Source organism: Ceratotherium simum, chromosome 18 (assembly GCF_057802395.1).
Source record: "Ceratotherium simum simum isolate JZ-2026a chromosome 18, ASM5780239v1, whole genome shotgun sequence".
NCBI lineage: Eukaryota > Metazoa > Chordata > Mammalia > Perissodactyla > Rhinocerotidae > Ceratotherium > Ceratotherium simum.
This window is the reverse complement of record NC_141917.1, coordinates 27,658,850-27,672,847: the sequence shown is the minus strand read 5'-3', so window position 1 is coordinate 27,672,847 and position 13,998 is coordinate 27,658,850. Positions and strand designations below refer to the sequence as shown.

Below are 13,998 nucleotides of genomic sequence, written 5' to 3'. Positions count from 1 at the left end.
TTATGGCCTTGGGTTTCGTATATTTGCTAATATATTTGCATATAGTGCTAGTCTTTCTGTCTTATTCTACTTCTTGTCTCCATGTTCATTGGATTTTACAGATTGTCTGTGGCAGTGCTACATTTTTCAGATTTTTCACAGATGAGTTAAATAGGGAAAGAGCCCCTGACTTGCTAAATACACAGTCCCTGACTTTCATACATAACTTCTCCCCAGAAACATATGTTAAAGTCCAATGTGCAAAAGTCAAAACATAGAATTGCATGTTATAGGGGAGCTTCTGTCCCCAGAAAGCAAAAATTGATTGACAGGAAGGTAGATAATACACTCAAAATTACTGCATCTGTTTTACTCTTGATATAATTTGTTGTGTGTCTAATCTGTCACCTCTCTTGACACCCCAAGTGTTTTAGATTAAAGGATCCCTAAGAAGAAATGGTTAGAGGAATGGCAATTAAATGGAAGCCTTTAGGACCACAGAAAGCATGAACCCAAGACCATTTTAGTTGAGGACTGATATCCAGAGCACGAGGCCCTCCATGATGGCCCCTGCCCATCTCTTTGTCCACACCTACCCTCTGCTCTAGCATGCTGATCCACTTGATGTTCCCAGACAAGCCTTGTTGTCTCACAGCACTGTGCCTCTGTATATGCCACTTTCTCCACCTTGAATGTCCCCCACCCTATTTTGCCAGCCAAGAGAGCATCTACTCATGTGACATGATTCAGCTCAAGCTTTAGCTCCTGTATTCAAGCCTTTCCTGGCTTCTTCAGGTGACATTGATCACCTCCTCCTTTGTGTGCTCACTAGATCATGAGTGACTTACGACATATCGTCTCCATTTCTGCGGCTTCTCCCCCTGCTAGATTGGGATAAGAGCCTGGAACATAGTCAGTGGTCAATAACTAGGAAGGAGGGAAGTGGGAGTGCAGTGGGGGGGACAGATGGGCGGATGTAATGTGGTGCTGTTCAACTTAGAATGTTTGGAATGAATTATTTGATCTTAAGGGTCTTATTAACCTGTTTAGCGCATGGAAAGGAGCAGAAGCAATTCTTTCTGTATCCTGGTTTCGTATTTGTTGTGCAACTTGGAGAGCAAGAATGTATTCTGAAATCAAAATAGAATACAAATCCAGTGATCTCATAACTTACAACACTCCAGAATGTTGGGTTAGTTTTATCGTCTAGTTTATTCTCCTTTTAATACCAATGGAAAAACGGAGGCTTAGAGAAGTGAAGTGATTAATCCACAGTCATGTAGCCACTTGGTGTCAGGGTCATACTTGAATGCAGTCTATTGACCTCCTCATCCTATGTTTGTTACTTTCACTATAGTCATCTCAACACTGTGTATGTGTCCAACATGGAAAGCGTTATCAGGATGACTTCATAAATCAAAAATAGCCCAAGGAAGAAACAGTTATGATTTCGTTTTATCTCTGCCAGTGGCTTCTGTAGATAAGGGTATTTTTCATTGTAACTCAGTCTGGTTCGCAGGTCACAGCAGTTAGACTGATGCCGTAACTGGGAAACTGTTGGGCCTATTTGATCGCATTAGGGCATTAGCCATCTTTCTATTCTCATTACCCTGGCTCATGTCCTCAGTCTGGTCCACAGGCTCCAGATTAAGAAAACATGTATACAGGGGCCGACCCAGTGGCGCAAGCAGTTATGTGTGCGCGCTCCGCTGCGGCGGCCCGGGGTTCGCCAGTTCGGATCCTGGGCACGAACCGACACATCACTTGTCAAGCCATGCGGTGCTGGCATCCCATATAAAGTGGAGGAAGATGGGCATGGATGTTAGCCCAGGGCCAGTCTTCCTCAGCAAAAAAAGAGGAGGATTGGCAGGTGTTAGCTCAGGGCCGATCTTCCTCACAAAAAAAAAAAAAAGAAGAAAACATGTATACAAATGACCCTCCTACAGGGCAATAAGAAAATGAAAATAATTGGCATTCAGCACAGAAAGGCAAAACAGCATTAGGAGTGGAGTGATTTAATATCCTGCCACTTCCCTCTTGCTAACTGAATCAGAGGCCCTTTTGAAAATGGAGTAGAAAAGTCGTAGATCGTGAGTATCTTCCCTCATTATTTACTTCCACGTATTAATAAACTTCATATGCTCTTTGACAAAAGGGTTATGCTAATTTGAAAATTAAGTCTAAGATTGTAGCAACAAATGGAAAATAAGAAAATAAAATCCCATTTGCACTCACGTCTTGCAAAATTCCCATTTCCTAATAAAGAGCCCTCTTGTGTTAACCATGTGCCATTTCCTGGAAATCTGTTTTGTCAGACAAATGGCTGCTTTGTGTGAAAATTATTAGCATGGTTTCTCATTTGTTCTGTGGTTAATTTTATATTGGCAGTTACTTTTCTCTCTGTGTACTTACTGAGTGGCAGGAAAATGAAGTTATTAATTTGTTTTTGGGGTGCTGTCTGGCAAGTGTTGCTTATTTCTGAGAAGCTAAACACACTTGATTTATGGAAGCATTCAAGCATCAATCTCCCCCTTTGTCGCATGAGCCCACATCCTCCTATGTTACAGTCCAAGGTTTGAAGTCAGATGACTTGGTGCAATCTGCCAGGTGTCAGAAGAAGAGGGAATGGGTATTTTGGGATGTACCTCTACTGAAAGGTTTTGAGGAATTTTCTTTCACAGCCTACAACCCTATAATTATAACCATTCCACCATAGCCAGAAGGAAAGCATGATATTTTATGATATAGAGGGGAGGCCAGACAAAAACATACCTAACAGCAACGGGCACACTTCCTAAGTGGTGCATTTTCTCAACCAAGACTGCTAAAGAGATAATTGATGGAAGCATTGAGAGGGTAAAGAAAGATGCTCTTCATCACCATGGTGACCACAGATCTCTTTAGCCCACTGGGAGCACTCTGGTTGCCCTTTTCTCAAAATGTATATATTCATTCGACAAGTCTGTATGGAGCATCTATGTTGTGCCTGGCATCATGCTAGGTACTCGGGACACAGTAGTGATCAGGGCAGATAGGGTTCCAACTTCATGGCAGTGACAGTCTAATAGAAAGGATGGACAGAATAAATAAATGTTGTTCTACATTTCAAATGGAAACAGAGAAGGAGCTGAGATAAGTAACAAGAGAGGGAGCTTCCTTGGGATAAGGCAATCCAGGAAGGCCTCTCTGAGGAGGTGACATTTAAGCTGAGGTCTAAAGGAAGAGCAGTAGTGGGCAGTAGGAAGGGTGGACGGAGGAACATTCAGGACATAAGAACCACAAGGACATATTGTTAACCCAGGGATAATCTGGAGGAGAAAGGCTAAGGAGCACAGGGGTTAGCCTCCATCCCACCTACCTTAGGTCCCGACCTGAGTGTGGGCAGTGGCAAGACAGTTCAGGGCAGAATAGGACTGGCCATGAAAGACTAGGATGCAGAGGCATGACAAGCTGAAGGTGTACAGACTGGAGACTGGAGACCAAGTCTTGAAAGCTCAAGTTATGATCACATAAAAACTAATAAGGTGGCAGATAGAGTAACTTCCAAAACCCAAGGGCTCAGAGAGTAAACAAAAGAAGTACTCCAGAATAGACTGCATAAACTCTGGTTTTAGGTGACCCATGCTCATCCATATTTATTGTGATCTTAAGGAAGTCAGCAACCTACAGGTGAACTGTGCCCTTCCCTGAGACAGAGCAGGATGCAGGGGCAGCTACACGAGGTGTGGGCACGTGGGAAGAGGGGCAGTGACAGGACCCCTGTAATGGCTTGCAGTGGGCGTGTGCTGAGAAAACTCGCAGTGATGGGGGCAGGCAATGGCAGGTGTAGGAGGAAGGATGGTGGTGGGGAGGAGGACAGGGTTTGCTCACTCCATGAGTCAAGCCACTGAGTAGTTATTCAGTTTATTTCCCTCATATAGGCCCTTGCCTTGGAAAAGGGTAACTTGTCTTGCTTTCAGAGCCATGGAGAGAACAAGTTTTTAGCAGGATTCTGAGGGATAGATGGGTGTGGCTTGACAGAGAGGTCCCCCCATGGGCAGTCCTGTTTGCCTGCAAAGAATACAGGCACCAGAGGGAACGGCCACCCACTGAGACGGACACTGTGCCAGCGTCACCCCAGCCCTAGTCTATAATCTTCATGACAGCCCTGTGAGGCCACATTTATTATCCCAGTTTACAGACGTGACACCTGAGGCTCAGAGTTTTCTGCAGCTTTGCCCAAGGGCTCACGATGAGTGAGTGACAGAACTGGACTTCTCTCTCAGTTCTGCCAACATCAAACCCTCACACTTGGACACCTGCTTTTTCTGACTCTGGGAGCCTCGTCTCCCGGAGCCGCTGAGTGACTCCCTCTCTACAGTGTGTGAGGGAACACAGTTCACTTGAACTAGACCTAACCCCTCTTCATGACTGGAAGCCTGGGATTTCACGGTGCTTTGTGAAACCCCGGGGAATCAGGAGATTGAAAGCTTGACACCAGGGACGAAGGTATCCCTTTTTCTCTTGCTCTCCATACAGTGCTCCAGAAACTGCAGCGGGGGCTTCCAGATCCGGGAGATCCAGTGTGTGGACAGCCGGGACCACCGGAGCCTGAGGCCGTTTCACTGCCAGTTCCTGGCCGGCGTTCCTCCCCCGCTGAGCATGAGCTGTAACACAGAGCCCTGTGAGGAGTGGCAGGTGGAGCCCTGGAGCCAGGTACAGCCCCTAGAGACCCCCTCCACGCAACCAGGGAGATGTGTCTCCGTGTTACCGTGTGAGTCTAGAAGTCAGAGGAGACCACGTGTGCATCATGCCAATGCCTGGCCTCCGTTCAGTGGCCCAGCACTGGGTGGGGGTGGCTCAACCTGTAGGTGCTTTCCCTGAGCCGTCATGATGCTGCTGTATCTACACACTTCCTCATGGACTGCCGTCATGGGAATATTCTGGGCCCCTTCAGTGAATGTCAGCTAGCCCAGACAACTTGCATAGAAGGTGCAGTTCAGCTATGGGAATGTCTGCACCACTGGTTCTCAAACTTTAGCATGCTTCAGAATCACCTGGAGGGTTTGTCAACACACAGATATCAGGACTCCACCCCCAGAGTGTCCAATTCAGAGGTCTGGGATGGGGCCTGAAATTTTGTATTCCTAACAAATACCCAGAAGATGCTGAAGTTGCTGGACTGGGGACCACACTTTAAGAACTACTGGTTTGTACCTTCTTCACCCCCTTTTCCTGGAGATTGCCCTGCCAGGTGGCCCTGAATCTCTATGCGCACATGTAGGTATACACAAGGATCCCTAATGTGGGATTTCTCTCCTCTCGCCTCATACAGAGTTAAAAACAGAGTAAATAAGTGGGAAAAAGTCCATGTTGACTCTCAAAGTTGGAATATCCTGAAAGCAATAGATTGGTTCTTTTGTTGAGCAGAAAGGATTAATTGTAGATAACAATTATTTAAAAATTGTATATATTGTTTTCTGTGGTTACCACCACACACATAGTGCCTGATGTGGTGGGCATGATGTTGGCAACCATAATTGTTTTGTTGTTGTTGTTACCATGCCGTAATTAAGGTTTTTCAGAGTACCAAGATTATTCAGAGTACATTTCAAAGATTCTCGGTGAATTATTTAATTTCCTTCTAGAAACCTCAAGATAATGAGGTAATATATCTTATAAAATTATTCTAGTGAGCAAAAACCTGACACGTTTTAGAATTGTATCCCTTCAGGAATCCAACTTGTCACCTCGAATTTATGTTATGCGCATTACAGCCAGTGAGTGCATCAGAACCCTAGCAAACCTGTCAATCTCACTATTCCGAATGTGGATAGATTTAATTCTGAAGCTTTATGTAGTGGGAAAGGAAGACTGAATCCCATGTTAATAGGAGATGAACAAAATTGTGTTGCAAATGTGTGCTCCCCATTTAGGCTATCAGCACTAATCATAATGAAAACATTTACATTTTACATTTGGTTTCTACATGCTCATGCCAGAAGGCAAAACGCAGATAACTTAATTCCATTTTGGAATGAAGACTCGTTTAGGTTTTTAACCAAAATTCCCTCATTTTGACATAGTTTGACATTGAACTATTAAGCGTCTTCTGATTTTTGTCTTCCTCTTAGCCTCAGAATTTCCTTTATCAGCCTCCTTCCTACTCTTTAATTCGTATTTCACCACTGTTGTTTGACATGACTGAGTGGTCATTCTAAGGAACCTAGCACAGATGCTGCAGATTCCAGTACAGATACTAATATACTTAATAACATTGTACACAACAAAAATGATAGTACAAAGTTCTTCCCTTATCACTGAAAATGTCACCATGTGATTTTTACCTAGCCCTGTCCCTGTTGTATATCAGTGTTCCAGGTCCTGTGGAGGTGGAGTTCAGGAGAGAGGAGTGACTTGTCCGAGAGGCCTCTGTGACTGGACAAAAAGGCCCACGCCCACCATGCCCTGCAATGGGCATCCTTGTTGTCACTGGGCCACTGGGAACTGGGACCCGGTAAGAGTCAGTTATGTTCTCTTCAATTTATTTGTCTTTAAAAAAAATAGCATTTATTTTCTTTTGATTTCAAAAGTAATATATATTCATTGTGAGTGTTCAGGGTATCCATTGATTTAGGGTGTTTCCATATATTTTAGTTCTAGGACTCTTCTGCCATCAAATATCTCTAAGTCTGCAAAAAGTTGACCTGTAGCTGACATGATAGTCAATATTTACTGTCTTGAGTTCAGAAGAGAAAAGATCAAATACTTTCAAAAGAGAAAAGATCAAACACCAAAATTATCCCAGAGGCACAAAGCCCAAGGAGAGGCCCTTTTGGCCCCAACATCTCAGATCCTCTGGCCTTTCCTAGAGCAAATAGGGGTCACCTCTGCCCTGAAGCTTGGAGCTTAGCCTGATTTAGTGAGTTTCAGGTCTCTTGTCAACCTGCAGATCAGTTTGCCAGATGGCCAGCCTATTTGATGGAGAGACAAACAAAATAATTAAACTGTAAATGAGGGAAAGATTTATTATTCTCACAAAGTTTATTTATTGCATAAATAACACTGTATCAGTGATACTGAATATAAAGAAAATTCTCCCATAGACAGATTCTGCCATTACTCTGACTTGTCTTATCTGCATTCTCTAGAAATTAGAGTCTTGAGGCAAAATAAAACACTTTATTAGGAAATACAATGCCAGGGAAGCAGGAGTGATAGAAAAGGAGGAGGAGGCAGGGAAGGAGGGGAATCAAATGTGAGGTGCATTACCAGGTTGACCACTTTTCCTAATGGAACATGCTTGGTGTCAGAAGCAACTGGTTGCTCGCTCTCAAAAGAAGGCCTTATAAAAGCTGTATGAACTGCCTCTTAAGGCAGTTTGTCCAGGGGCAGGAAGAGAGGAGATTACTGGCTCCTGTCTCCCAGGACTGGGTAACCCTTAGATGGCTAGTGTCCCCCATTGCCTTGGGTTATTCATGTGGGGGCATTGAGCAGGTCCACGTGTCTCACATCTCTTGGCAACCAGAAAGCCCAGAGTCAGGAGATGAGAGGCACACAACATGGACATGAGGTGCAGGCCAATGTGTTGTGCTTCCATCAAGTTGGTTACCACCTTAGCTGGGGCAGATCAAAGGCAAACAGCTGGGAGATGGGGGGAGCCCAGAGGATCTGATACACTAACCCCTCAACTATTAATACTTTCTAAAAGTAACTTGTTCTTGTGTAAGTATATTTTTATGGTTATAATTATAACACAGGCCCATGCAGTATTTTGCCAAACATAATGCCCCCAGATATTTTTAGGTTACTGTATTCTTAGTAATTCTCATTGTTCATAGCTGTATAGTTGTACGTGCATAGCCATGATCAATTTGAATGCTGGCATATATTCTTTTTCTTTTTTAATTTTGGGGTTTTTTGGTGAGGAAGATTGGCCCTGATCTAACATCTTTGCCAATCTTCCTCTATTTAGTATGTGGGACACCGCCACAGCATGGCTTGATGAGTGGTGTGTAGGTCCGCGCCAGGGATCCGAACCCACGAACCCTGGACTGCCGAAGCAGAGCTTGCAAACTTAACCACTATGCCACCAAGCCAGCCCCTGGCATATATTCTTAAAAGAGGCTCCTGCTGCTCCATCCAACTCAAGGTCCTGTTGGTCTCTGGACACTACCCCACTCATATCTAGGAAGAATGAGATGATTCGTTACTGCTAAAGGAACATTGTGCATTAACCAATTAGCCTGCAACAAATAAAAAAATACATATTTTATTATTTTCATAACTTAAAAAAATGCCTAGTAGGCAAAGAAGAATGCCATCAAGCATTCCCTTAGACAGACAGGACCCATCGTATTCTCTATAAATGCCCTATTTTCATTAACATCTAATACTGATTCATGATGAATCGCCAAAGGAGAGTCTGATGTCAGGGCAAGCTCCTGGTTATGCATCCTACTGAGCTGTGTGCTGGGGCCAATACCCAGCTCTCACCCCACCCCCATGGTCATGTGAATGACAGAAAATGTTATGCAGTTGTATTTTTTTTTCATATAATGTAATTTGATTACTTTACATTTAGGCATCTTACAGTATCTCCCTTGGAAATTTACTTTATTTCTTATTCATTAGAAATTCAGTTATTCCAAAACTAATTTTCCTCATCCGTCCTTGATTTCACAACCTGAAAAGATTGTACCCAACAAATAAAGCTGTGTTTCAGGATTATGCTCTTTATAAATGCCCTGGAGCCCTGTGTAACAATATAAGCATCACTAATCACGTCAAATGTGACCATTAGAAGAGGAAATTTGATACAATGTGAACTGTCATGAAAATGCTATAAATTTGGGCCCATTCAGGGGCATAAAATTCCATAGAAGATTAAAAACTACAGATGAACATTTTTAAATCTCACTCAGTTCCCTGAGGCTCTAGTGCCTTATCATTCATTGTAAAGGAAAGTTGGACAATGCAATTTCCTTTCTGGCAAGAATGATGATGATAGCCCAGTAAATATGACAATAGTAATAATGTGTGAAGCATATCGAGCTCTTAGGGTACACACTGAGAAGAGGAAATTGTCAAAAACATCCCCATTTGCTGATAAGAATGCAGCCTGCTCCTCGTTTTAACACTTAAGTAGCACTGAGGTTGTAAATTGTGAGGTTTTGTGTGGTTGTTCTTCAGCCAGATTTCCAGTGCATTTCTTCAATTATAATCATCTGTGTGAAGTTAGAGTGGAAAGTGTTAAAATCAGCAAGAAACTTAAAATACATAGACTATCTGACCCAACAATTCTACCTCTAATAATTTAGCCCACAAATATACCATGAAATGTAATCCTAGATGATTGTAAAGGATGTTCATTGCCATGTTGTTTGTAATAGCAATTCTTGAAAATAATCTAAATGTCCATTGATGGAAGAACTGGTTAATTTATTATAGTACAGCCCTTTCAAGATTGAATTGATCTATATTTCTGAGATATAAAAATTTCCAACAGCAGAAGTTCAAAATTTCCTTAGAGGGAGTTAGAGGTAGCCGTCTCTTGGGGTGGGACATGAGTTAAAGTTTCCTTAGAAGAGCCATGTATTAAGAATTCATCAATTGTGCATATCAAAGAATAGGGGGCATGGAGGATGGCTAACACTACCAAGCCAGCCTTTGGAATTTCTCTTGGCCTCCATGATCTATTAATAAGTGAAAAAGACAAATTATAGAGTTCAAGTAAGACATGTAGATGGATTAAACATATACATTTGCTACTGTTCCCAAAACTCCATTAATTAGGCAGAAGAGATTAAAAAAACTAAAAGTGGCACAAACCCACAGAGACAAAGAGGACAGGAGCCAGCAGAGAGAGGGGTTTGGAAGCTGGAAGCAGTTAGCCAAACTTACAATTGACTTAGATGTCAGAGAAAGCTAAAAACTATCTATAGCAGAGATTTCCCAGATGCCTCTGAAGGCAGGGGTGAGGGAGAGGGAAATGGGGGTTGGTTGAAAGTTTGAAAGAGAAGCAGTTGGATCTTTAGATCCTTTCCTACATCCTGACCATAACCTAGAAGTCTTCTCCCTGGAGAAGTGGACCAAGAGAGACCTTGGAATCAGCCACAGTTGGTGGAGGCAAAAGGGCTCATCTCATCAGTGATTAAGTGAAAATACACATAGTAAATAGTGTGCCATCCTCCTCCTCCAACTGCGCTTGACAAAGAGAAGGGACGCCTTAGCCTCAAGAGAAAAAACCCTACACAATAAATCTCTTCCTGATTACCTTATGTAAAGCTACTTCTCAATAATTACCACCCATGGAACTTCTAATCAGCTCTTAGATATCTCATCTTAAATATAAATAGATAGCCTAGTATTATTGGACGTTTGAGAAAACCTGTCACACTAAGGACGAGATAACAAACCAAACAGAACAAAAGGAACTCAGAGGAATAGAGACCGTGAAAGAAGCAAATGAACTCCTCCTAAAAAATTATAATTGATCTCTTTAGAGAAATAAAAGATTATATCCATGACCTAGCTTCCTGTTGAAACTATATAAGGAGAACTTAGAAAATTTTTAGAATAGCAAAAGTAAAAATTTAAGCAGAAGATTGCGAAAATAATGTGAAGAACTCTCTCAAGAAAAGGAAAACAAAGACAAAAAGAAAATGAGATAAAAGATAAAGAAATTATAGGATCAAGTTAGGAGGTACAACACTGAAATAATATTTCAGAAGGAAGAATGGAGATAGACTAGAAGTGAGGAAATTATCAAAGAATTAATGCAAGAAAAATTTTCCAAATCTGAAGTACATGAGTCTCCATGTCCTTCATTAAAAGCTATCAAAAAAAGTAAAAAAGTCAGGGAGAGGAGGATCTGTTTCTACGTCAGTAAAACCAGAAAACAAATCTTATTTTACATGGTTGTTATGAGGATTGAACTCAAGGATATTTTCTGTGCTCTTAGAACAGTGCCTGCCGTATGTTAATAGTAAGTGCAAGAAAATTATTCAATGAAGATGTTTGCATTAGTTATAAAACATCAAATGGTTTCTACATTTGATCTCTGTTGGTTGAGTGGTAGTAATAATAGAATCCAGTCTGCATGTATCTGTTTTATAGCTTCTCACACAGTCTTTGCTGATCATCTGCTGAACCCTGAGAATCAACTTTTCCAAACAGACTAGTTTAAGCCGATGAGGAGCCTTGCACTTTTACTGGACAGAGCATCCAGGACTGAATGAGGCTAGTGCAAGAGTTCGATGTAGGCAGTGGTAATTCAGTTACTCAGTAGCCTTAGCTGGGAACTAAGCCCCAGCTTAGCCCCATCCCTATGTTGGGCGCTCAGTTCTGCACAAAGATCCCTTATTTTTACTGGATCCAAAGAAGTAGAACTGGGCAGTAAGAGAGGTATTGCCTTCTCTCTAAAACCCCAGATTCACAGCATTACCGCTATTAACAAAACCCGAATCAGCAACATGCTTCCTGCTTGATCTTCCATTAAATACGTCACAAATTCATGCATCTTCTTAATCACAAGTCATTTTAATTGGCTAGTAAATGCATGGACAATGACCTTTCTGCTTATTTTTGTGCTTGGCTTGGAATTAGCTCTTCCGTCTTGATTTGCCCTGCCTGAGAGGGCCTGCATGACTTCAGCACCCAGGACCAACCCAGCCTTGTTCTATCAGACTGTTAGAAGCAGAAAGCAGGAAAAGAAGTCATTTGTTCTTTATCTAACAACATTATTTTACAGAAGAGGAAAGAGAGAGGTCAAGTGAATGATCCAGGACCATGTGCAGTGAGTGAAAAAGCCTGAGGATCCTCCTGAATCCTGGTCCAGTACTCTTTATCATGTTCTGGCTTGATTAATTTCCCTTGTTCTTTCCTCTGTTGCACACTTTTATTTACTCAGGATCAATTGAGTAGTATTTCTTACTCTTTTTTCCCTTGTCCATATCCATGGAGAATTTGAGGTGAATTCCCTGAATAAAATTACCTTCAGGTTTAATCACAGAAATCTCTGACTTTATAAAACAAACATGAAGTTCCATGGTGATGACCATGCTCTAGGCTTTATGAAGTGTAGAATAAAATAAAGCAGTGGATGTTAAGAAAAATTTGATGTTTTTCCTCCTATCCCATATGGGAGTTTCGTAGGAAACAGGGTTTGGCAGCAGTATTCTGAGTTGATCAGTGGTGTCCCAGTGTGAGTATTTTTTTATCTAGTGAGCTGAGTGACCAATAATATTTCAAATGGAAAATGAAATGTTTTGGTCCTCGTGATTTTTCCAGAATTTGCCATGCAGCAGTCTTTTTCGGCTAATTGATCCATGAGCATTTGTTGAATGTCAGGCTATGTTTAGCACTAGTCTAATTGCCAAGTAGAATGAAGAAAGAGGAACTGGTTTTTGCCTTCTAGGAGATTTTGATTATATAAGAAAGATGAGGCTAAAAGTAAAAAAATGTGAAATAGAATGTAAATCGTAAGAGTACGTGTGGTTCGCAACAGCCAAGAGGTAGAAGCAACCCAAGTGTCCATCAGTGGATGAATGGATAAACAAAATGTGGTATATACGTACAATGGAATATTATTCCACCTTAAAAAGGAAATTCTGGCACATGCTATAACATGGAGGAAACTTGAAGACTTATGCTAATTGAAATAAGCAACTCACAAAAGGACAAACACTGTATGATCCCATTAATATGAGGTACCTACCATAGTCAAATTCATAGACAGAAAATAGAATGGTGGTTGCCAGGGGCTGGAGAGGTGGGGTGAGAGATGAAGAGTTCTTGTTTAATGGGTACTGAGTTTCAGTTTGGGAAGATGAAAAAAGTTTCAGAGACAGATAGTGGTAATGATTGTACAACAATGTGAATGTGCTTAAGGCACTGAACTGTATACTAACAAATGGTTAAGATAGTAAATTTTATCTTTATATATTTTACCACAATAAAAAGGATTTTTTTAAGTGAGTTTACATGGTAAATTCAGGCACATTTTCTTACATCCCCAGGAATCATCTTATATAAGTTGTTTTCCCAGGCCAGAGAATCTCCCTTCTTCTTCCAGGTGGCCGCATCCTGACATTATGGCGGAATCTTATCTGTTAGAATGGCTTGAGACCACACATGGTCCAGCTAGGTCCATTCCAAGTTCTCTCTCCATTCCACCTTGGCTTTCCCCTCCCACTTCTCTTTTTATCCTACTCTCAGCTTCCCTTTAGCTGTCTCCCCTTTCCTCACCTCTGATTCCTAGCCCCAATCAAAACCAGTTCAGAGAAACCAGATTGCTGTGGCACCAAGGCCCAGAGATGAAATTTTTTTCTATTTTGCTTGCAGTTCAGCCTCTATCCACGTTCTTCAGAGAAGGCAATAGTAAATTAAGCCGAATTCAATCCACACAATCTATAATGTGGACACTTCCTAAATTCACATCTCCAAATTATTAGGACTTTTAGTCTATGGCTCCTTCAAAAAGACTTCTGATAGTTGAGACTTGCCTCTACTTGACCACAGTGGGGTTAGAGGTGTTCTGCTGGAACATCCTGGGGAAGAAATCTGACTCTCCATGTACCCTCTCTTCCAGTGCACCGCTTCCTGTGGAGGTGGCTTTCAGAAGAGGACTGTCCACTGTGTCTCCTCAGAGGACAATCAAACTGAAGACCAAGACCAATGCCTGTGTGATCATGAACCTAGACCTCCGGAATTCCAAAAATGCAACCAGCAGGCCTGCAGGAAAAGTGATGGTGGGTGAATGTCTTTGCTCAGGGGGAGAGAGCTTTTTATAAATAAGTTGTCCCGCATGACTCGATTTGTGGACAGTTTTAGTCCCCTTTACTGAGCTGGGAATCTTAATGCTGAAGAGGCCAACCAGCTCCCCTGGGAGCAAGCTGTCTGGTTTGGTGAGGTTTGACTCTAATTCCTTGAGGGGTTATCGCATCGATTTTCCCATCTCAAAGTGCATTCACACTGACGTCATCCCACACAGATGAGAATCTCTTCTATTTTTTCAAAGATTTCTGAGAGATGCTCCAG

General features: G+C 41.9%; 1 protein-coding gene across 3 annotated transcripts in view; it reads left to right on the top strand.

Annotated features, from left to right (window-relative positions):
* ADAMTS12 (ADAM metallopeptidase with thrombospondin type 1 motif 12) overlaps positions 1-13,998 on the top strand; it is a 296,380-nt gene that overhangs the window by 273,823 nt on the left and 8,559 nt on the right. For all 3 annotated transcript variants that reach the window (XM_087443173.1, XM_014781569.2, XM_087443172.1), the window contains 3 exons: positions 4,498-4,674; positions 6,332-6,475; positions 13,550-13,709. In XM_087443173.1, coding sequence (XP_087299299.1) covers positions 4,498-4,674; positions 6,332-6,475; positions 13,550-13,709 — 481 coding nt within the window. The remainder of the gene's footprint in view (positions 1-4,497; positions 4,675-6,331; positions 6,476-13,549; positions 13,710-13,998) is intronic.